Below are 21,567 nucleotides of genomic sequence, written 5' to 3'. Positions count from 1 at the left end.
GGTTACTCATGTTTCAATTCACGTGAATAATCATAAATATTTTCAGTTGTTAATTTATTGTGAATTCTAGAAATTTTGACGTTATTTTCAAATAGTACATGTTACTTATTCTATTCCAATTAGTCAACCAAATTTCTTATATGATTTAAAATATTTTTAATTGCTAATTATTGTTATTTATAGCATCTTTTTATGTAACTTTTAATAATATATAATTTGTTCAAATTCATATGACAATGATAAGATTTCAAGAGTCAACGCAATAAAAATTTAAATTTTTTAAAAAGTTGTACCTCTAATATATTTTTGTAGCTAAAATATACTCTCTCCGTCCACTTGTATTTGTCATGTTGCGCTTTTTTAAAGTCCATTTGACTAATTTTCAAAGTTAAATCATATTGTATTAATTCGATATTTAAAAAAAATAATTAAATATGTAAAATCTATACAAAAAGTACTATAAATTGTAATTTTTTGCCTATGAATATGATGAAAAAACACATTGTAAAATATTAGTTAAAATTTTTATAGCTCGACTCTAAAAAGGAAATCATAACAATTAAAAGTGCATAGAGAGAGTAATAAATAGGTAATTAAATTTCAAGAAGTATATTGAAAATTGAAAACATATAAATAATAAATGGGCCCAAACAAGGTCAAATTTTTTGGCTAATAAAGTAGTAGGTAATTAATGGTGCTAAATTGGCCAAAAATATAAATTTTAAAGGTACAACCATAAAAGAAGAATGTACAACACTATGAAGCACATATCATTCAACACTTGTCATGTGCTGAGTAGTAGATATTCCCACTTATCATATATAGTAATATATATATAAAGTAGATTTTGTTTATAATTGGCCAATGATTTTTTTTTTAAAAATCACTTTAATTATTTGAAATTCTCAAAATTGGAGTTGTGTTTGTCTATAATTTTTGCAGTTAATATAGAATTTAAATGAATTTTCTTTAAAATAATATTTGAACGTGGAATATAATTTAATCGAGCTAATTTTATGAAAATAAAAAATTTAGATTTTTTAAAAATAAAAATAAATTAACAAATGAAAAAGTGAAAGTAATAACAAGGTTTTGGGTATTTTTCGAATTTGTACTTGAAATTTTCATGGTCAAAGCTGTTTTTGGAATAAAATGAAATAATATATTGAAAAATAGTGATAATTTTTCATGGCCGAAGGGGTGCTTATCACTATCATATCACTCTCACCTACTAGTGAAAAATTTTCATGGTCAAACATCCCTTGATGTGTCAATTTTTCGTCATATACTCTCACAGTCTAACCTACTAGTTATGACAACAACAACAACAACAATAAATCCAACATGATCCAGCAAGTGAAGTCTGAAGTAAGAGGGGTAAAGTGTATCCAGATCTTACTTTAACCTTATGCGAGATAGAGATTGAGGTGAATCCCAATAGACCCTCAACTCAAAAAGGTATTTTAAAAAACAGATGTAATAAACACAAGAGTAAAAGTTACGGCGATACGGTAAAAAAAGTAAAGTTGTGGCATAGAAAATAATAAAGATACCCAAGCAAAAGTGTTAGTAAAATATCTTTTGGGCCTTATACACTCATAACGAATGCTAGCAAACTGAGACGGCCCATTAGTGAATTTAACGTTACGCCCTAATATTGTCTATATAAACATCACTATGAGCATTGGAAGACATTCTCTATATCGTATAGAAAATGGCTAGGGTTAAGGTTATGGAGCTGGGACTTTCGACGATCAGTGAGTTATGATTGCTACGATCCACTTCCATAAAGTAAAAAATTGTAAGTTTCCTAACTAGCATATTACAACAAAAAGAAACAACATTAGTGATGAAATTAAACTTGAAGAATAATAGAATAATAATAATGATACTGATAAGTATACAAGTGAGCAAATAAGGTGCTCTAAGCTAGAACTATGCTCTCCTACAAGAAAGAAAGAAATCACACGACTATCTATTAACCCCTATACAATTTACCTTGATCCTTAATTTTCATGCTTTTATCCAATCCAGGATCATGTCCTTAGAAAGTTGACGATATGTCATGTCATGTTGAATCGCTTTTCTCTAATTCTTCTTCGTCTACATTTGCCTCTCATTAGACCTATCACTATTAACCTCACCCCTCTTCATTGGGACATCTATGCTCCTTCTCTTTACATGTCTAAATCATTTCAACCCCGCTTTTCATATATATTTTATCTACCACTACAATTACTCTTACCTTGCACTGTAAATTTCGTTTCTAATTATAGTAGTTATAAAACTTGTACAATAAAGTGTTTCAACCTTTTTATTTCTTTTGTAGAACTATTACTTAATTAGGATAATATTAAGGGTGACAAACGGGTTGAGTCAGATTTGGGCGTGTCATAATAGGCAAGGATAATAATTGGGTCAAAACCTAATCCAACACAAATTTGCTTGGTTGAAATGGGTTAGGCAATTAGTTATATAACGGGTCAAAATCCAACCCAACTCAATTTTTACTAAGCTTAATTATTTTATTTGTTCTTTTAAACTATTTTAATACCTAATAAAATTATTATTTTCTTTATTATTGTTGAATATATCAAATTGGAAAAAAGTTATTAAACATATTTGACAAGATTTCTCATGAGACAATTCGGGTTACATATCAATCCAATTTTTAATGGGTTGAAATGAGTTGGAATGAAATGGGTTAAGCTAATAAATGGGCCGATCAATAACTCGCTCAAACTTAAACGGGTTGGTCGGATTGAGTTTGATTTTGTCACCCCTAAATAATATTACTATTCTAGAATTTAAAATTCATAAATGTTAAACTCTAATTTTAATCACCTCTTAAGAAGCTATAAATAGAAAAGTAATTTTACTATATCACTCTTTGAATATAATAAATATAATGTCTTGAAAAATATAATAGGAAAATGACTATAATTGATGATAAGGATAAAATAAGAACTAAATGTATTGATTTCATAAAGTGGACATGTATTATTGGACATCCCAAAATAGTATAGTGGACAACTATTGATAGACGGAGAGAGTATGTTTTTTTGGTACATGACATTCTTGAAATTGATGTATCTAGAAATTGTATTGTCCTCTATTTGGAAGGATTGGGGATTTTGAAATTTGCATAAATTTGAATTAGGATGGACCATTTTATATGTTTTAGTTTTGACGGAAAAACTTACTTTGGTTTTCTTTTTGGCCTCAAGTATAAATAAGCACATCAAAACTATTTAATTTAAAAAAAGGTAGGTGAGCACCTTATATTTGTTTGTTTATATTTATATTACACATCTTTTATTTTATAAAAAAATTCAAATATTTGAATTATTTTATTTATATATAACATTGAGCACTTCAAGTTCAAACTGTTTAAATTCTAACCTTATTTAATGTGAAATTTTCAATTATTATTTGTATTTTAAATCTTCAAAAATAGATATTGGAGTCTATTTATGGTGGATTTTCTTTTTTTCTCTAATTATTGGATGACAAAATTAAATTCCATTTTCCATAAAAGGCGCCACTTTTTTTATCTAAAAGTGTCACTATGCAGTACAGTGCCAGCTACACGTTCACCCACCACCTAAAAAGCAAATATATTTCTCATGGGTCCCACATAATTCACACGTGTCAACTTTTACTGACACATCAGCCTCCTTGGTAAAATAAAATAATTCTTGTAATAACATTTTTCAAATTTCAACGGTCTGATTTACTGTTTTGATCCTTCAATCGCAACCGTTCATTTCTCAGCATGCTCTCTCTTTGGCCTTGCTGTATTATTATTGGAAAGAATCTAGGTGACAATAAGACAGGACTGTATCTGACATTTTCTTCTTCTTAAAGAGAGAGAGAAGAGAGATTTGGGGTTTCTTTGATTTTGATTTTTGAATCAAGATTTTGTTGTTTCTCTCTATGTGTTCTGTCTTCTTTTGTTTAGGCTCCACTACTTTAATTGGTGGCCTATTTTTAATCTAGGTGCTGTTGTAAGTTGTAACAGCTTGTAACAGCTACATTTATCTTCTTCTACTTCCAGTTCAAAATTCTTCTCACTTTCTTTCATAAAAACCCCAAAATTTCCTTTTGGAAGATGGTCAACATTTGAGATTTGGGGTGTTTCTTGATTTACATTTCTTGCTAAATTTTGATCAAAGTTTCTATCTTTTTGAGAAAAAGACCTTCAGCTTGAGAGGGGTTTGGAAGGAACTTAGATCAAGCTATTTTTGGTTCCAATTTGAGGGAAAAGGGTGCTACAGATTGTTTCTGAGTCTTAAAGGTTGGTTCTTTAGCTTCTTCTTTTTTTTTGTACTTGATCTTAACATTAGAAAGGGCCATGCTATGCTGCTTCTAACTGTTTTTTTTTGAGTCGGGGTGTATCGGAAACAACCTCTCTACCTCTCCAAGGTACAGGTAAGGTCTGCGTACGCGCTACCTCCCTCGACTACACTTTGTGGAGTACTGTTGATCTTATGATTAGACAGGCTGAGAATGAGGGGAAAAGGGTTTTTTTTTATTAATCTTGGTAGGTCTTGATTTTTCAAGTCTAGGTGATGATTAGTGAGTGATCATTATTTTTTTGGGATTTATTTTCTTGATTGTGATATTTGCTTATAGAAACAGTAATGCAAGTCTTTAAGTGGCTGATAAAGCTTTGAGTGACTTGGATGATAGCCAATAGACTAGTCAATTAGAGGTATGCAATGAAATTTCTTTATTGCAGAAAATTTGGTGAACATTCTTTTAGTGGGAGCTTGGCCCCATTTACAAAACCATGTATGTACAACTGGAGATTAAAAAAAATCTTATCTTCTCTTCAAAGCAAAGAGTCTTCCTTTTCAATACTATACCAGCAATGGATATCCATATATATATGGGGATAAAGTTGGAATTAAGTTACAAATTGAACTAGTGGACCTGTCCTTTCTTAGAATTTTGGCCATTTAGATTTAGATCTACTCCATGTTATGTAGTAGTTGAAGATTTTACTATTCATCTAGAATCAATGTCCTATTCCGTAGCTGAAAGGTAAAGTTATGAAGTTCCATTTTTCTTTACCAACTTGCCCCTATCTTTTCCCTAAATACCCTGCTGATAACATCACCTGTATGTGGGGCATTTTGGTCATGGTATAAAACGTCAGCCGACATTTTCTAATGGCTAGTTGTGGTGTATTTGTAGAAGAGTTGCATCATTTCACTTTCATCAGCTGTCGATGAATGTTTAAAGTTTGGGTTTACTTGAGATTTTCCATGGTGACTTTTCTGTCTACTTGAAAAAACTTTTGAGTGAACTCGTGTGGGGACTACTTTATTAGGTGCTTAGTAATTGTCTGTCGGCTTTCATTTTCAGCTAACCAGATTTCTGTGATCATGCAAGATACTCGAACCCTCTAATGTTTGGCCTCCTCCCTATCTGTACTATTTATTTAATGAAGTTTTTTATTTGCTGATTCCCTATAGTTTAATGTTTTGTGATTGTAACTGCTCCCACAACTTTAACTTTTCTAGGAGAAAAGATGGTATTTTTTATGCTTTTCTGAAACTAGCCCACCACTTTGATGGTTTTAGTTGTCTGAAGTTTACTTTTCCATCTGAAAGACATCTTGGTGCTTAGCTGACACATTTTTCTTCCTTAAAAATCATTTCTTTGTGGATTCTCTTCTCCTTTGATACCAAACTCTCAAAATGGGTTGTTGTCAAGGAATTTGATCCATGTTTAGATCAGTTAATGTGAAAGATTGGATATTTTCCTGTAAATCTTTTCAGTGTCAGAATTATTGAGGTTCTTTATTTTCTGAATTGCAGTTCTTCTCAGCGAGGTAAGGAGTCTGATTCCTTCAGCTGTACTTCATATGATGGTGGATAATAGTGGCAACTTGTCGGTTGAAGAGTGGCTCTCGCGTGCACAAGAATTTGTGCCTGTTGCACTTGAGAAGGCAAGAGAGGTTAAAGGATTCCCCGGTAGATGGAGGATGATTATCTCAAAATTGGAACAGATCCCGAATCGACTGTCTGATTTATCTAGCCATCCTTTCTTCTCAAAGAATGCTCTTTGTAAGGAGCAATTGCAGACGGTATCAAAGACGTTAAATGAAGCTGTTGAATTGGCAGAGAAGTGCATGAAAGAGAAGTATGAGGGAAAACTTCGGATGCAAAGTGATTTAGATGCATTGTCAGGGAGATTGGATTTGAACTTGCGTGATTGTGGGCTCTTAATCAAGTCTGGAGTGCTTGGTGAGGTTACTTTGCCGTCATCTGTTGCAAGCACATCTGCGGCACCTGAGGTAGCAGTACATGGAAATTTACGAGAATTGCTTGCTCGGCTTCAGATTGGACACTTGGAGGCTAAACATAAGGCCCTTGATAACCTTCTTGAAGTCATGAAAGAAGATGAGAAAAATGTTTTGGCTGTCCTTGGTCGAAGCAATATTGCAGCTTTAGTCCAATTGTTAACTGCTACTTCTCCTCGAATGAGGGAGAAGACAGTAACTGTAATTTGCTCACTTGCAGAATCTGGGAGTTGTGAGAATTGGCTGGTTTCAGAAGGTGTTCTCCCTCCACTTATACGTCTTGTTGAATCTGGTACAACTGTGAGCAAAGAGAAGGCCACCATTTCTCTCCAGAGATTGTCTATGACAGCAGAAACAGCTCGTTCTATTGTTGGACATGGTGGGATTAGGCCTCTAATCGAGATCTGCCAAACTGGTGATTCTGTTTCTCAGGCAGCTGCTGCTTGTACCCTGAAAAATATATCTGCTGTTCCAGAAGTTCGACAAGCTCTAGCTGAAGAAGGTATCATAAAAGTTATGATGAATCTCCTAGATTGTGGAATACTGTTGGGATCGAAAGAGTATGCAGCTGAATGCTTGCAAAATCTAACTTCTGGGAATGATGATCTCCGAAGATCAGTTGTGTCAGAGGGTGGAATCAGAAGCCTGTTAGCATACTTGGATGGTCCATTGCCCCAAGAATCAGCTGTAGGGGCCTTGAGAAATTTGGTTGGGTCTGTGTCAACAGACATTTTAATCTCGCTTGGTCTCCTTCCAAGGTTGGTCCATGTCCTCAAGTCAGGATCGCTTGGTGCACAACAGGCTGCAGCATCAGCAGTGTGTCGAATTTGCGCCTCAACTGAGATGAAGAGACTTTTGGGTGAAGCTGGATGCATTCCTCTCCTTATTAAGATGCTGGAGGCTAAAGCAAATGGGGTGAAGGAGGTCGCTGCTCAAGCGATTGCTAGCCTAATGTCCTTTGCACATAATTGCAGGGAAGTCAAGAGAGACGATAAAAGCGTGCCAAATTTGGTTCAGCTGCTTGATCCAGCTCCTCAAAATACTGCTAAGAAGTATGCTGTTGCTTGCCTTTCCTTGCTTTCCTCGAGCAAGAAATGCAAGAAGCTGATGATTTCCTATGGAGCAATTGGCTATCTGAAGAAGCTTAACGAGATGGATATTCCAGGTGCAAAGAAGCTACTCGAACGCTTGGAAAGAGGTAAATTGAGAAGCTTGTTTAGCAGAAAATAGGTAGGCCAAATATTCAATGTCCTTCCTTGTAGTTTGTACAATGAAATCTTACTCATAATCCAATCTATGATCATAAAATCATATGTAGCTCAAGGGGGGGAATTTAGTAGGTCATATAAGCCTGTTGTTCTATGCAGGTCAAGGGTTTAAATAAAACCTCCTGACCATTAGTAATAACTTCTCTCAACTTCTATTTATCAATTTCTTATCAACTAAAAACAAGATGGTTATGTTGTCATCCTATTACTTCTCTTTTGTTTTGTTCATCTCTTGAATGTTTTCGGAGATCTTTATACAAAAAAATCATGCAATTGAGAATTGGTGGTGAGAAGCTCATCGGTATCAGCTCCTTCACCGACTACTCTACTATGTCATTTACATTTATGAGATTGGCATCTGGCAGGTCTTTTGATACCACCAAGGTGAGTTGCTCGCTTCTTGTTTCAGGGAAACCTGTTTCAAATTGAAATCAAGACAAAATGCATCACTTTTTGGTTCTTAGAATGGAGAGGAGAGGAGTTTAGTACCAGCTCCTGACTAAGTTTAGAGGCAAATCTACATTCAAACCTCTCTAAAACAACATCGTTTATCTATATATTTTTTGATTGCTATATAGCAAAATGTTGTTATAGAGAAAATATAATGTAACATAACATGAAAAATTGGTTCCAAAATATAAACTTGTACTAAGTTAATGAAATTGGGATATGGATGGGATATAATGAAATAGAGTCACTTTGAGGTTCTCTCTGAGATGAGGTATGTAAGGAAGCACCACTATGAAAAATGTCTGGGGAGTTATGAAGAAGCTTCAAGCTCATATTGGTCATGGATTGGGAATGTGAAATTATATGAGATCGAATCTCCTGTTGTTCCTTAGACAGAGGGCCAGTCATAGAACTGTCATGGTCTTTTTCTCCTTTTATCTTGTTTCTGGTTAAAAACCTTTTTTAAAAGCATTATGTTGTGTCACTCGAAAGAGTAGAATAATCCGACAGTTAAATATTGTTATAGAAAGGTAGTACATGTATTTTTCAGATATATGGAGTTTTTTGTTGTGCACTTGTATTATCCTTTACAAAATCCTTCAGTATATTACCAAAGCATGATGCCAATAGCCGCTAGGTACTTTCCGACCAACTGCCAAACTCCGAAATGATATCTTTTAGACTTCCTGTAATATTTTTGTGGGATGTAGCCATAGCTGTCATGCTTCTAGGTTTTTGTTGCTTCAGAAATACTGGAAAGTGAGTCACATGAAGATTGAGTTTGTTGTGCATCAGAATCAGCACATTGAAGGGGGTTGGCAAGTAGCCAGCCCCACAACAAAATTGGCTTTTTCTTTGACATTTATTTAAGTAGCCATCAGTATCAACGTCTTATATAAATGATACTTAAATCATAATCAAATTCACATGTCCGTAATAAAGATCTTAAATTTGAACTCAAGTGTCATTCGTACATTTCTAACATAATGTTTTACAGCATAGAGAAAGAGCCAGAGAATTAGTAATGCTGACATTATTTTGTATGGAACATTTGATTTATTGTATTACACATAATTTACAGATTCATTCATATATGTTTTTCTAGTACAATTTCATTGTCAATCACATTAAATGGAAATGAGGTACAATATCTCAAATGTCTCTCAATAAATGCTTAATAATTCATATCTTCAATATATCTCTTTAAATTTGATTATGTTCTGAGGAAAAGGAAATAAGAAATAAAGTATAAATATTTGTCTCATGCATATAGCAGAGAGAATAGGAATTCATTAAATAATTGAATTCTAGCTAGTATATTTGGAGTGCAATATTTAATGGAATAAACATGTTTCTTTCTTTTTAATGTTTTCCTTTTTCCTTTTATTAAAACACACATTATTACATCATGCGTTTTTTTATTTTTTAGTGGAGTCCACAAGAAGAAAAACAGACCTTAGCTGACGCTCTAAGCCTATCACAATTACAAACTTATCTTTGATGTGCAGTGTGCACCGCATCAGTACGCAACTCATATCGCTAGTTGAAATAACAACATTTATTTATATCATTAATCAAGTTCGCACGCATTCTATTCTCCTATTTATAAAATTTTACTGAATATGTAATTGTTTTGATATTTATATTGATGTAAGATCTTTCTAAGAAGAAAATTTACTAAACAATTATTTCTTTCATTTTCACAACAAAGAGAAAATCTTAATTCCACCATTGATCCCAACCCAACTTGGTAACGCAATAATTATTATATAAGTAATTTTTTTTTTATATGATAAATAAGAGTTGATTGAGTATAGAAAGTAAATACCATTAGAGTTTTGCCCTAATTTTCTTTTCATATTGGAGTTTTAATTTTTCCTTACAGAAAAGTTAAAACATTATCATAATTGTTTTTACCTTCCTGAAAGGAAAAAATAAATCTCTTACATATTTGGTTATTCTTTCCTGAAAAGTTTGGAGAGGTATAAATTGAAGATTTCTATTCTCATAGCATAATAATGTAGTCGTTTAGAGACTTTTAATTATGTAGGCTATCATATAATAATATTGTGTCGTCTAATTATTGACATATAATTTATAATTGTAAGTTTTCATATACGCCCTAATTACTTTCGAACACAGTATAAATTTGAGTATATTTAACGTTAATAACGTAATTTTCGAGGACCAAGCAAGGCCTTATCAACAAGACCGCCTATTGTATAATGAAAGCAATATTACAAGATTGAACAAACAGCTCAGACGCTACCATAAACTGTTTCCTTTTAGGTGGTGTAAATTTCAAGGCAAAACGCTGTGGCACGAATCCCAGTAAGCCAACTCTATCCATATATTATATATAAACTTTCTTGCTTTACAAAGTAGATCTTCTTCTCTCTTTTTTTGATTCAATTCACGAACCCTATCTCTAACAGGTATTAAAATTGATTCTTTTTTTTTCTATCTGTCAATCGGCAAATGCTCTTTTTAATTGATTTTGTTTGGTCCCAATTTATGGGATTCGTGTATTGTTGAAAAGTTACACGTGTTGCGAATCCTAATTATATCTGGTTCGATTCTATTGAATCTTTAATTACTGGGGGTTTCAGTTTAATAGTTTTTTTGATTCTATTGGATCCTTATTTCTTGGTTTTTAGCTTACTATTTTGTCTGATTGCTGTGTTGGATTTTTAGTTTCTGGGTTTTTGGTTTGTATTCTAATGAATCTTTAATTACTGGGTCGTGCTTAATTTCTACAAAAAGATTAAATTTTTAATTAATTATTAGTAGTTTCATTTGTTGTACTAACTTTCTGTGATTCATTTCAGATGTATACATATATCTTGATGTTTATGAGTCCCTATGACAAAGATGTGTGTCTTTTCTTTTCATACAATTTTATGAGTCTAGGAGTTTTCAGTTTATTTGTTCTTAAGAATCTTTGAGCTGAACTCGGAGTGATGTCGAATGTATGATAAAATATGTGAGCTGGTTGGGAAGTCTGCTCTTCTGCCATCCTGTTCTGTTTATATTGCCTGAGTTAATCTATTGGTATGTATAACGATTCACGATGTGGAAATAGGATCTTGGGGGTGTATCACTTTAGGTAAATTGGGTGAGGAGTATGTGGTTGATGGCTTTTACCAAACCAGCAAAAAAAAAATTGTGATACTGAGACAAAATACTAGGGTCGTGAGGTAGGGATTATGAACAAGATATATTTAAGATAGCCCATAAAAGTTTGGATAGAATCCATTTAAACCTTATCGTTGTTAAATAGAAACAAAAAAAAATGTAACCTAATTGTTATAAACAAATGCAATGTGCAGGAGTTGATAAAAAAGATCCATCAACAACTACCCCATAAGCTTAATAGACTTTGTTTCAGCATTCCTTTGTGTCTTAAGTGATAATTTCTGTGATGAAAAAAGGGGTATACCAGGAGAGATAGAATAAACCCTCTCCCGTTTCTGCTAAGCTTTCCAACTCCAGGGAAAGGAAAAGTGGACCATACTGAACTACTTATGCCCTAAGTATTGAAAACCTGGTATACGCACTAAAATCATGATTCAACTGCATGAGTGAAATTCTAACCTCAAGATATCCAAAACAAAAAGACACGGTATATGGTATTCATTGTTAAATTGCTATAAAGGCTATCTTTTTCTAGATAGTTTAATGGAAGAACCTTAGTTTGCTTAGCTCATAGAATGTGTTTCTTCCTCTCTTATCATACGAATATTATGAAGGAATTGAGATGCGTGTCCTTTATCATCATCATCACTGATATTACTTCTTTGGTTATCTAGAGTCATTTGACATCTTGGTTTCAAACTCTTATCTGAATCTTATTAGTTTCTCCTGTATTTAAGGTGTCAAGTTGGTTTCTCGAGTAGTAGCTTTTCTCCAAAAAAAAAAACAAAAAAAAACTGGTGATTTTCTTTTACTTCCATCTATTCCTTTTTGAATGGGGAACTTACAAGCAATGGACATACACTTGCTCAGAGTAATCTACACACCCAGAATTATGGGCACACTCTAGGGGCTCATTGTAGTTTGTTACATTTCTTTGCAACAAATATAAAATGGTTGTCTATGAGAGAAGTAATTAGTTTGCTTCTGAGAAATGGTTAGAGCATATCAAGGGCTGTATCTTGTCTTCCTATCACATATCCAGTTTCCTTATTATATTAACCTTGTGCAATTCTTATTTTGCAGTATTTGTAGAGTAAAATGAGTGCCTTGGATGCAGCCAGAGCAGAGCTTGCCCTTGCAGTCTTGTACTTAAATAAAGCAGAAGCAAGAGACAAGATATGCAGGGCAATACAGTATGGTTCAAAATTCCTGAGTAATGGAGAGCCTGGTACTGCTCAAAATGTTGACAAATCAACTAGCTTAGCAAGGAAAGTATTCCGTCTTTTCAAGGTTAGGTTACAGTGCAATATTGCATATTCATATTAATGGCTTTTCTTTATTCAAACAGTGGTACGTACTATATAATAGCATTTATTTTCACCATCAGCTATTTTGATTTTGAGTCTTGTGTCCTTTACTGCTACAGTTTATCAATGATCTGCATGGGCTTATTAGCCCACCTGCCCCAGGAACCCCACTTCCACTCATCTTGTTGGGGAAGGTAAACACCAACTCTCTCTTCTTGTGATCTCTTTTTAATTCTCATGTTACCTGTCTAACAGTGCTGGTGCTTTCAGTCTAAAAATGCATTGCTATCAACTTTCTTGTTTCTGGATCAATTTGTGTGGCTTGGAAGGACAGGCATTTACAAGGTATTAAATCTTTTGTATTATGTAGTTGTTCCGTTTCTATAGAGATGAGACAATGAAGGGAAAATGTCCTAAAATTCTTGTTTTTTTTTACACAGAACAAAGAACGCACCGAGTTACTTGGCAGGATCTCTCTCTTTTGTTGGATGGGTTCTTCGATATGTACTACATTAGTGGAGGTTACTTCTCATCTTACTATTCAGCATGTGAAATTAGTGCTTGATCATTGCTCCTAGTGTTTGCTTTTATGCCAATAGATTGTCTCACATTTTGTTACCCCAGATTGGGGAGATTGGAAGACTTTCTGCATCAATGAAAGAGCTGGAGAAGGAACTCAAGAATAATGACAAATACAAGGTTTGCCAATTCCAAGCATCATGCATTATGGTTATTTGGTAGCACTGTGGAATTTTGCTTTTAAGATTATTCTACATTAGTAATATTTGGTGGATTTTGCATTGTAGAATGAGCAATACCGGATTAAGCTTCAGAAGTCAAATGAGAGGTCTCTAGCCCTGATTAAAGCAGGCATTGATATAGTAGTTGCTGTCGGATTGCTCCAATTGGCACCTAAGAAAGTCACTCCTCGCGTAACAGGAGCCTTTGGATTTGTTAGCTCCTTGATATCATGTTATCAGGTACATGTTATCAGAATTTTTTTATGCCTTAGATTAACCTAACATCAAGAAAGTCTTTCATCAAAACTTCTAGTGCCAGTGTATTGAGATGTCTTATTTTCCTTATGCAGTTGCTCCCAGCACCGCCAAAGGCCAAGACATCGTGAAAGGCTCTAATGCTGTTGATGAATTCCCAATACCACTAGAATAATTATTTATGCTATGCATACTGCTTATGAGGTCTCAGCAGTTTGTTTACATGTTACAGTATTTCACCCTGTTTACTGCATCTTTCATTTTGGTACAGAACTTTAATAATGACATGCTGTGTCTTAGATTCACTACATTTTAATGGTATGGCATTTCAAGGCCAGCTATTGTACTGCAAGAAGATTTCTAGATCGTAGTCAACAGTAAATCCAAGTGTCTTAAGTGGTAAGGACGAGGAGTGAGAAACTCTCAGATAGTGGACTAGATTTGTATTTAGACAGAAGATACAAGAGGTTGAATGCCATTTCCCCTTTCAAGAGAAAATAAAGTTGACATGATTTGTATTAAAAATAAGAAAAATATTCTCCTGAGGCAAGTGTATCGACTCCATGGATCTAGTAGGACCTAAAATAGTAGTAGTAATCTTTTTCAACAAGAAAATTAAAGCGCACAGTTCCAAAATGGTGCTTAATTAGCTCATGCATTTTAGGCGAGCTTATTTCTCTTATTCATTGGTCAATTGCAAGGGCTCATCTCAGGAGGGACAAGGGAAAATGTAATTGTCTTGTTCGCTGCATCGATGCATTCCCTTCTCTTCCCTATTTTGTACCATATATAGTAAGAGAGAGTGCAAAGCCCTCATCTGAACTAGAAAACCAAAGTCACTTTGGAAAGCATAATTCATTTGGTTAACATGTGTAAAATCTTGCAAAACTATGTAGTAACAAAACCATCTTAGAGAATGCAGGGTATTTGCTTCGAAAGTAATGTAGAAAACTAAATGAAAAGAAAATCACAACTTTAAGTTGCAAAGGGTGTTAGGAATGGAGGAATATATTTTCCAGAAGAAACTTCACGTCTCACTATCCAATACTCCGTAAAATTTTAAAACTATAACAAATGAACTATTAGAGAGGGTTCTCTTTCATATCAAACACACCAAATTTCTTTTTGGTCCATTTAATTGCCTTCATCATTCCGCTTCATATGTCCAAAGCCCAGCAGGTAATTCCAAGCACTACTTTGTTGGAATGTTTTTGGAATCTTGGATGAATCTTACCAGTATTAAACAAGCTTTGCAACATGGATTAAAGAACCTCTCTGTTGTACTCAAGCACAAAGTCTCCAGACAGTTGGATGTTCTGTACACCAAAGGCAGGACTGAGTGGTCGTCCTCTTACTTTCACATGGTTAATGCTGCACATATGAATCAACAGTTTTCAGATCACATACGAAAGCAACAAGCACTGACAATTGATATTATATCTGAAATAATCCTAGTTTCCAGTGAAAACGAGTTTCCTCCGTTCTCTCTCTGTGTTTCTTTTTTCTGCTTTCAGTGATAATTGAATTCAAACAGGATAGAATAATTTCCATTTTTCTTGATGAACACCGAATTTATACTTACCAGTGTAAATCTTGAGATATTAATACCTTGGAATGATGACCAGGAGCACTTTTTTTTTAATTATTATTTTTCCTCCTAATCTGTTTCATGTTCCTAGATGATTGGCAAGTTTTGTTAAATCTTAATTCAGTAATTTGGGTTGTAAATAAACTGGGAAGTAGTGAATATTGATAGTCACTATGGAAAACAAAAAAGTTCCTTCACAATGCCATACAGAAGAATGAGGGGAAATAGAAGAGTGCATAGTATAACCAAAAAGGATACGAGTCTTTTTGTCTAAAAGAAAGAAGTTGGTAAGTGGTAAACATGGACTTAGATTAGGAAAACTGGAAAAAGGAACATTTCAAGTATAGATCGATATTTCATTAGTATTATAGGCAATTGAATATCCAAAGAAATTGCATTGTTCTCTAGTTTCTTTCAAAATTGTCCAACGAAGTTGCATTGTTCTCTAGTTTCTATCAAAATTTACAAATTTAGGCCTCATTTCTTGAACTAGAAATGTATGTTTTGAAGAGAAAATATGGGTTTCAATTTCTTTGACAAATGAAGTTAGTTACTCGAGCCTAATCAGTAAATACATAGACAAGACAGCAACAAAATCTTGCTAATGGATAAACCAATAAATACGAAACAGAACTTCAAGACAAGAAAGTGTTGAACACTAACCATATGTAAAACAAGTTGTCAATGTCACATCTCTGAGCACTGCCCAATAGTTCAATCTGCAGATATCCACCAATACAAAGCACTGGTTCTGGTAACTTGAACTGCTGCAAGCGGTTTTCCTGACCATCAAAGTTTGATCTATTAATTTTCTATGCTAATTACTCTATGACACCCCTTTGAAAGGCCTGTAGATGATGTTTAACCTAGTTTACTATTTACTTATGACAAGATTTAGATGCCTTGGCTCCTCCTACGACCAGAATAAACTTACATGTGCCTCCACCAGTAAAACGACAATTTAGTCAATAAGATCACCTGTGTTGGGAAAAGTAAAGTTAATAACTGCACCTGTCTCATCTGGAATTCTTCCGAGGTATATGTCCATAAAAACTTGTCATCAGCAGGCTGTAGCTGGGGGAAGTGCAGAAGATTACACTTTTCTCTTGAGGATTTGAGATGTCCTAATCGAAATCGAACAGATTTCGCGGAGCATATGGGCCTGCCTCGATGGAAATAAACTGATTTGCAAACATATTAGTAAAAGAGTACCAAAAACTTTGGAAGTCTGATCATGAGTGGTTAAGAGGGCATCTAGTGCCACAAGGTGATGATAAGAGAAAATGAACAATCACCTTCAAAAGGTTGTATGTTAATTTCAGTGATACAACAAAGATCAGCTTTCAATTTGTAAATTAGTGTCTCGGGAGCATTGGGATCACTGTGCCCTATACTTGACCAATATGAAGGCCTACTTCCATATCTGTCTGATGGAGCTAGAGTATTCACAATACTTTCAAATGGATAATGGTCCGTACTTGAAGCCCTGACTGCATGACCCATGCAATCACTTGGGCGGGAGTTTGATGTTTCAATATCTTGAAGTAGAGAAGCATAAACATTATGGTCTCTTTTTAGAGCCTCCCAACTGGAATTGCTAGACTCGTCTTTTCTTTCTGCTACTCTCAAATCTGGTTCTGTTATACGTGTAATGCTAGAAAGCTGCGGAAACTTTCTCAGACACAGTTGCTTGGAAATTCTATTTGTAGCCACTGCAAACAAATAAGTAGACCTTCAACTCATTCATTCTCCCATATTCAAGTAGCAAAAAATGGCATCCCTAAATTTCTTGAATAAATGATCATTACAGCATCAGGTTTCTGTATGAAAGAAATTCTAAGAAATTGATGCCCCGTCAAAATGACAGGGGAAGTGATGAAATTGGAAGGCCGACAGACCAAGATACAGTCACTAAGTTCTCGACTTCAACATAAATTAGTTACACCACACACCAACCACAGAAGGAAAAAATGATATGCAAGTATAGTGTCTCCAACTAGTAATTTATCAAAAAAAAAAGTTATTTACAAAATACTACCCCCGATTAATTAATTACTGGATACAAACTCAAAAGAAAATTTACAACATGCAAATGGACAAGCTACACTCAACTAGATAGATCAGGTGACATTTGAGGACAAACAAAAAGACCAAGTGTGCCATCACACAACTAGATTATACTTATTGAGAGAACCATCAATATGGCAATCCAAAAAATGATGGTGTTCGTAGCCATAGAGAAGTCAACTGTTTTTAGTTCTGAAGCAAACATATCAATGTTTCTAGAGAACTGGAAACCGGGATATAAGTAGCTTGAGATGGAAACAATGGAGCCTCAAGCAGGGGTATTCTTTCAGCTTTTGCAGAATTGCATTGTGTTCCCAAAAGATTCTTTCCCTTTTTACTTTCTCTTCCTGGAACAATCTTTTTCCTTCAACCGAAAAAAGAATCTTTATTTAAAAAACATGTTCAGTAAAAAAAAATTAATTTCACTATATGAAAGTTTGAAATGTTTTAGACCTTTTGAGAAAGTTCTACACTTTTACCCCAAAACCACTCCTCGTAAAGCAACCCCAAAACCAATTCATAGAACCAAATCCCAACACTCACTAACCCCAAGAACAAAAGAAAAAGACAAACCAATTTTTTTTAAAATCTGAATGCCCTGTTGATCTAATACCGCGAAAAGGATTCAAGTTCAAGGACTTTGGTGTTCATGAAATATCTATCACAATTCTTCCGTACTTAGCCACTCAGGCATCAAGTCATTAAGAGACAGGAATTGTGGAAAAAGGGAAGATCTATGCGAAGTTTCTAAAATATAAAAGAGAAACAGGGACACAAGAAACGGAGGTATATTAGAGGTCTTCACAGCCAAGGTTGGAAATGTATTGCAGTATTTCAACTTATATAAAAATTTCCGATGGTGCTAGACATCATATTTGTAGATAGCAGGACAAACAAAAGGGATCAGGTAATTTGGTCAAGGTCTAACCTTACATTTTGAACCTCAAGAGGTTCTCTTATACAATGTTCTTTGTGACATGCATTAATTAATTTACACCTGGTATTTCGAGAAAAAATCAAAGAAATTTGATCATGATTGGTTGGCTGTACCCTAAAGAGGATTCTCCTTCCTTTTTCTGAGGCTCTACTTATTTGTGTTCATTCCAGGCATATTCAAATTGCAGATTTAGAGTCAATGCTCATAGTAGGTGTAGATGCAAAGAAAGAAAATGTTATCAATGCAGAAAGGCTCTTTACTTCAGTATCTATAATGATGAAAGAATAAAATAAGTCAACTATGAGATCTTAGGCACATTAAATATAGCAAGCATAGGTAAAAGACTAGAAGAGAATGGAAATAGGAAAATGCAATCTCTGACTTATCATTTATGAAACATAACACCGTTAAGAGTGTAGTATTATGATGAGATGAAAAAGAGAACAGGTTTTCAGTCTCACAACCTAAATAAAGTACTAAACAAGGCAAAACTGGTTTAAAGGAAAAACTGAAGGCTTGAACGACACACCAAATTGGCGCCAAAGGCATGAAACAGAGGCAGCACGGACCACATCAGCTGGATCATCCAAACGCATCAGAATGTTCAGAGACATGTCAGTTTCAAGCCATTGCACAAAATCAACATGCGTCTCCATACCAAAGCAAATTTAATCAAAAGTTCCAACCCCTGATTCATCACAAAATACATAATTCATGCAATCAGCAAAAATATTTGTATTGAAAAAGATAGTGAGGAAGTAAGTAAAATAGATAAAACTAAAGCCAGTTTATATTTGTTCTTGGGGCTACTGAAAGGCTCACGAGAATGGTTTCACTTAAGCTGCTTTCAAGGAATGAAACTCCCGCATCAAGTCAAAACACACATAAAAATTCTCATCATTCATACATTAACCAATTTCCAATTCAAAAACACCAAGAAGAAAAATCTGGAAACCATCTAACCAATGAAATGAGGAAGCAAAAATGAGGCAAGAAAGACAAGCATAGGGAAGATACTAACAGTTAGGTGCATTAAGAAAAGGAACGAAAATTAGCATGCAACCAAGAATGACCTATGCATCTAGAGTTCACCCAAAAAATTCAACAAAGCATGAAGGCAAATTAAACACAAAGACCAGCAGAGAGTAGAAAAGGAAGGGAAGGGACTTGATACCTTTCGTATTGAAGAAACAAACAAAACCTAGAGAATGGAACAATATGCATACAGGGATAGAGAAAATGGCCACTGTTTCCACCCTATTTTAGAAGAGGAAATGACATCACAATGGCTGCATTTACTGTGTAAAACTTTAGAAGCCTCAAAACTTTCTTCATGTATAAACTAATTTCTGAGTTATCTGTAAGCACTGAGGAATCACTGAGAACAATCACTTTGCAACTATGGGATTACAGCATACCGTTAACTAATAATAGTGAGGATGAGGTTTAATCATACATGCTACTTGTAGATAAGAACAAAATATTACCACACTAAGCAATAAAAGTAATTAAGGATAGTTCCGTGTAGGTGAACGAACTTAAACAAGAGTTCTTCTGGATTTGGAAGTGAAAAAGTTTCTCCCTTTTAAGATCCTAATGCTTGGATATGCTTGAGTTTCACTAATGTATATAAGTACGTCTCTAGTGCATGAACAAACTTTAACGGATACACATTTTTTTTCAGAGAAAAGGAAAGGTTGCATTCATCTTGCAATCATTATTAAACAGATACTTCAGAACTCGACTTGACAGATAAATGGGGACGAAAAATGGTAAAGATTACACAATTCATCAAGGGAAGAACACAAACTCCTGGAAACTCCTAGAGAGCACATATCCAGAAACCCCTCTCTTGACTATACACATTCAGTCTACTTGTTACATTCTTTTTTGGAAGACCCTACTTGTTACATTCTGGACAATAACATAGCTCAAAAGTCTGTGCATCGTCTCTTCTCCTCCAAGATAAACATTTATAATGAAAATGCAGTTTAAAGTTTTGATCTTGGTCCTTTCTTCCCGGGAATGTGCAATGCATCGTAATGACCAAATCCGTGATACAGAACCTTAATAGGATTGTCCTTGCCATATTCTTGCCCGTATTCAGCAATAGAAATCAGGCCACGTGCGTCCTGGTCATACATGTAAACAGTAATTGGCATCTGGAGAACATGAGAAGCCATCAAAAGTTCTGGTTCACCTCCCCACACATGAGAATTCCTTATTTGGGCAACATATGTGATAAAATCACCTTCGATGAACCATTCGGTCTCTTCTCTCCTCTTTATAAATTCATCTGCCACTCTGGCCCGCAATTCATCTGCTAATTGCCTCTGTAGGTTCTCATTCGGAGGGGGCTTCCCTGACCTTACACAAGCACCATGAGCAACAGAACGAAATAAACATCTTCCATCTCCAGGTATACCAATTACAGAATAGTCAGTATAGACCTTCTTTCCATGTGAATAGCCAGTGGTTGAGGATTCACAGCTATCTCCCATACTTCCTCCTGATGCTTCAGCAAGTACTGGTTCAGAGGCAGAGCAGCAGACTAAAAATCCAATAAATAAACCTGCAGATGTATGATTTCGCTGTCCAGAATTACACCCAAATTTGTGAAACTTCGATTGAGTAGGTAAGAAAAGCCTCATATTCACATTTTGGGACCAAAAAGAAATATCACAGCACACATTCCTGCGACTCGCAGCAGTTGTAAGCGTTAACGAGCGGCAGCTATTCTTCAGGTTGGAGTTAGTATACCCAACACATCTCTTTTGGGATCCCTCAAAGTTGATTGATGATGAGATACAATTTGACCTGGGTGCAGAAATAATAAATTTTGCAGGGTTGGTTGAAATATAAAAACGTAATGAGCTGGCTGGTGATTGCAAAACAATATTACAGAAGCGGCTTGTCATTTATCTTCTTACAGAAGCAAAAACAAATCTATGTATCTCCCTCTTTTTTAGTGTGAGAAGGTTCTAGGTGAGGCCAGAATTCAAGGCTCTGGCTTTATCCAACTAACCAGCCCGGTCTTGAGCTTGTTAGGGCCATAGGTTTTGGATACACCGACAACAGTTATACATACACAAGTGCAATAATCCTGGTCCAAAGACAAACTTAAACCTCTATGAACCCAGAAAAATTGCTCAAACGGGAAACAAATCAATTAACAGACAAGTTACTAGAACCAAATGAAATCCCTAATTTGTAGATGAAAACTAAGACAGTAGCTTGTGCTTCTAGGCGAAAAAACCCAGATGAGAAAAGGCTAACCTTTAGAGAAGGGAAAGTTTACCGTCTACGAATCTGATACAAAGCCGCTGTGTTTTCCTCAAATACCAACACTCTATTGGGAGGGCTCGTATCTTATTTTATCCAACACAAAGTAACCTATTGTTTATTTTTATTGGTAGGTAGTATATCGTTAAATTTAGTGTGATTGCGTGCGTTATTATAATAACTTTATATCCTTTTTTAAATAATGTTTTAGAAAATTGTTGATATGTA

General features: G+C 34.7%; 4 protein-coding genes across 11 annotated transcripts; 2 read left to right on the top strand and 2 right to left on the bottom strand.

Moving 5' to 3' along the window:
• The first annotated feature begins 3,892 nt into the window (after positions 1-3,892).
• Positions 3,893-8,293, top strand: LOC102592384 (uncharacterized). Of its 6 annotated transcripts, none has more exons than XM_006339412.2 (2): positions 3,893-4,297; positions 5,826-8,293. In XM_006339412.2, the coding sequence occupies exon 2, from the start codon at positions 5,873-5,875 to the stop codon at positions 7,538-7,540; it is 1,668 nt and encodes a 555-aa protein (XP_006339474.1). In that variant the 5' UTR covers positions 3,893-4,297; positions 5,826-5,872; the 3' UTR covers positions 7,541-8,293. The 6 variants fall into 6 exon arrangements, with proteins under 6 accessions (XP_006339474.1, XP_015166916.1, XP_015166922.1 ...); XM_015311430.1 differs by lacking the exon at positions 3,893-4,297 and adding an exon at positions 5,196-5,273; XM_015311436.1 differs by lacking the exon at positions 3,893-4,297 and adding an exon at positions 5,318-5,335.
• Positions 8,294-10,233: 1,940 nt separating this feature from the next.
• Positions 10,234-13,817, top strand: LOC102591838 (peroxisomal membrane protein 11C). Of its 2 annotated transcripts, none has more exons than XM_006339408.2 (8): positions 10,234-10,359; positions 12,247-12,453; positions 12,590-12,664; positions 12,741-12,815; positions 12,911-12,991; positions 13,095-13,169; positions 13,277-13,450; positions 13,561-13,817. In XM_006339408.2, exons 2-8 carry the CDS (start codon positions 12,262-12,264, stop codon positions 13,594-13,596), a joined length of 708 nt encoding a protein of 235 aa, XP_006339470.1. In that variant the 5' UTR covers positions 10,234-10,359; positions 12,247-12,261; the 3' UTR covers positions 13,597-13,817. The 2 variants fall into 2 exon arrangements, with proteins under 2 accessions (XP_006339470.1, XP_006339471.1); XM_006339409.2 differs by lacking the exon at positions 10,234-10,359 and adding an exon at positions 10,366-10,463.
• Positions 13,818-14,439: 622 nt separating this feature from the next.
• On the bottom strand, positions 14,440-21,467 carry LOC102591497 (F-box protein At4g00755-like). 2 transcript variants are annotated; one of them, XM_006339407.2, is made up of 6 exons: positions 21,334-21,467; positions 18,587-18,745; positions 16,349-16,765; positions 16,065-16,234; positions 15,717-15,835; positions 14,440-14,836 (listed from the first exon to the last, which is right to left on the bottom strand). In XM_006339407.2, the coding sequence occupies exons 2-6, from the start codon at positions 18,711-18,713 to the stop codon at positions 14,728-14,730; spliced, it is 942 nt and encodes a 313-aa protein (XP_006339469.1). In that variant the 5' UTR covers positions 18,714-18,745; positions 21,334-21,467; the 3' UTR covers positions 14,440-14,727. The 2 variants fall into 2 exon arrangements, with proteins under 2 accessions (XP_006339469.1, XP_015166905.1); XM_015311419.1 differs by having other exon boundaries at positions 21,356-21,467.
• On the bottom strand, positions 19,740-21,335 carry LOC102591169 (OTU domain-containing protein At3g57810-like). Its single transcript, XM_006339406.2, has one exon. The coding sequence runs from the start codon at positions 20,973-20,975 to the stop codon at positions 20,049-20,051; it is 927 nt and encodes a 308-aa protein (XP_006339468.1). The 5' UTR covers positions 20,976-21,335; the 3' UTR covers positions 19,740-20,048.
• Positions 21,468-21,567: the final 100 nt, after the last annotated feature.

Source organism: Solanum tuberosum, unplaced genomic scaffold (assembly GCF_000226075.1).
Source record: "Solanum tuberosum cultivar DM 1-3 516 R44 unplaced genomic scaffold, SolTub_3.0 scf00010, whole genome shotgun sequence".
Taxonomy (NCBI): domain Eukaryota; kingdom Viridiplantae; phylum Streptophyta; class Magnoliopsida; order Solanales; family Solanaceae; genus Solanum; species Solanum tuberosum.
The sequence above is the reverse complement of the archived record's forward strand: the minus strand, read 5'-3'. Positions and strand labels throughout refer to the sequence as shown.

Coding starts and splice junctions, on each gene's coding strand:
- LOC102592384 (XM_006339410.2), top strand. CDS start 5,485: ATGTTTTGTGATTGTAACTGCTCCCACAACTTTAACTTTTCTAGGAGA. Junction 5,540..5,825: donor CTTTTCTAGGAGAAAAGATG/GTATTTTTTATG, acceptor TCTGAATTGCAG/TTCTTCTCAGCGAGGTAAGG.
- LOC102591838 (XM_006339408.2), top strand. CDS start 12,262: ATGAGTGCCTTGGATGCAGCCAGAGCAGAGCTTGCCCTTGCAGTCTTG. Junction 12,454..12,589: donor AAGTATTCCGTCTTTTCAAG/GTTAGGTTACAG, acceptor TTACTGCTACAG/TTTATCAATGATCTGCATGG. Junction 13,451..13,560: donor CCTTGATATCATGTTATCAG/GTACATGTTATC, acceptor TTCCTTATGCAG/TTGCTCCCAGCACCGCCAAA.
- LOC102591497 (XM_006339407.2), bottom strand. CDS start 18,713: ATGGAGACGCATGTTGATTTTGTGCAATGGCTTGAAACTGACATGTCT. Junction 16,766..18,586: donor ATGCCTTTGGCGCCAATTTG/GTGTGTCGTTCA, acceptor ATTTGTTTGCAG/TGGCTACAAATAGAATTTCC. Junction 16,235..16,348: donor TAACATACAACCTTTTGAAG/GTGATTGTTCAT, acceptor TTTGCAAATCAG/TTTATTTCCATCGAGGCAGG.
- LOC102591169 (XM_006339406.2), bottom strand. CDS start 20,975: ATGACAAGCCGCTTCTGTAATATTGTTTTGCAATCACCAGCCAGCTCA.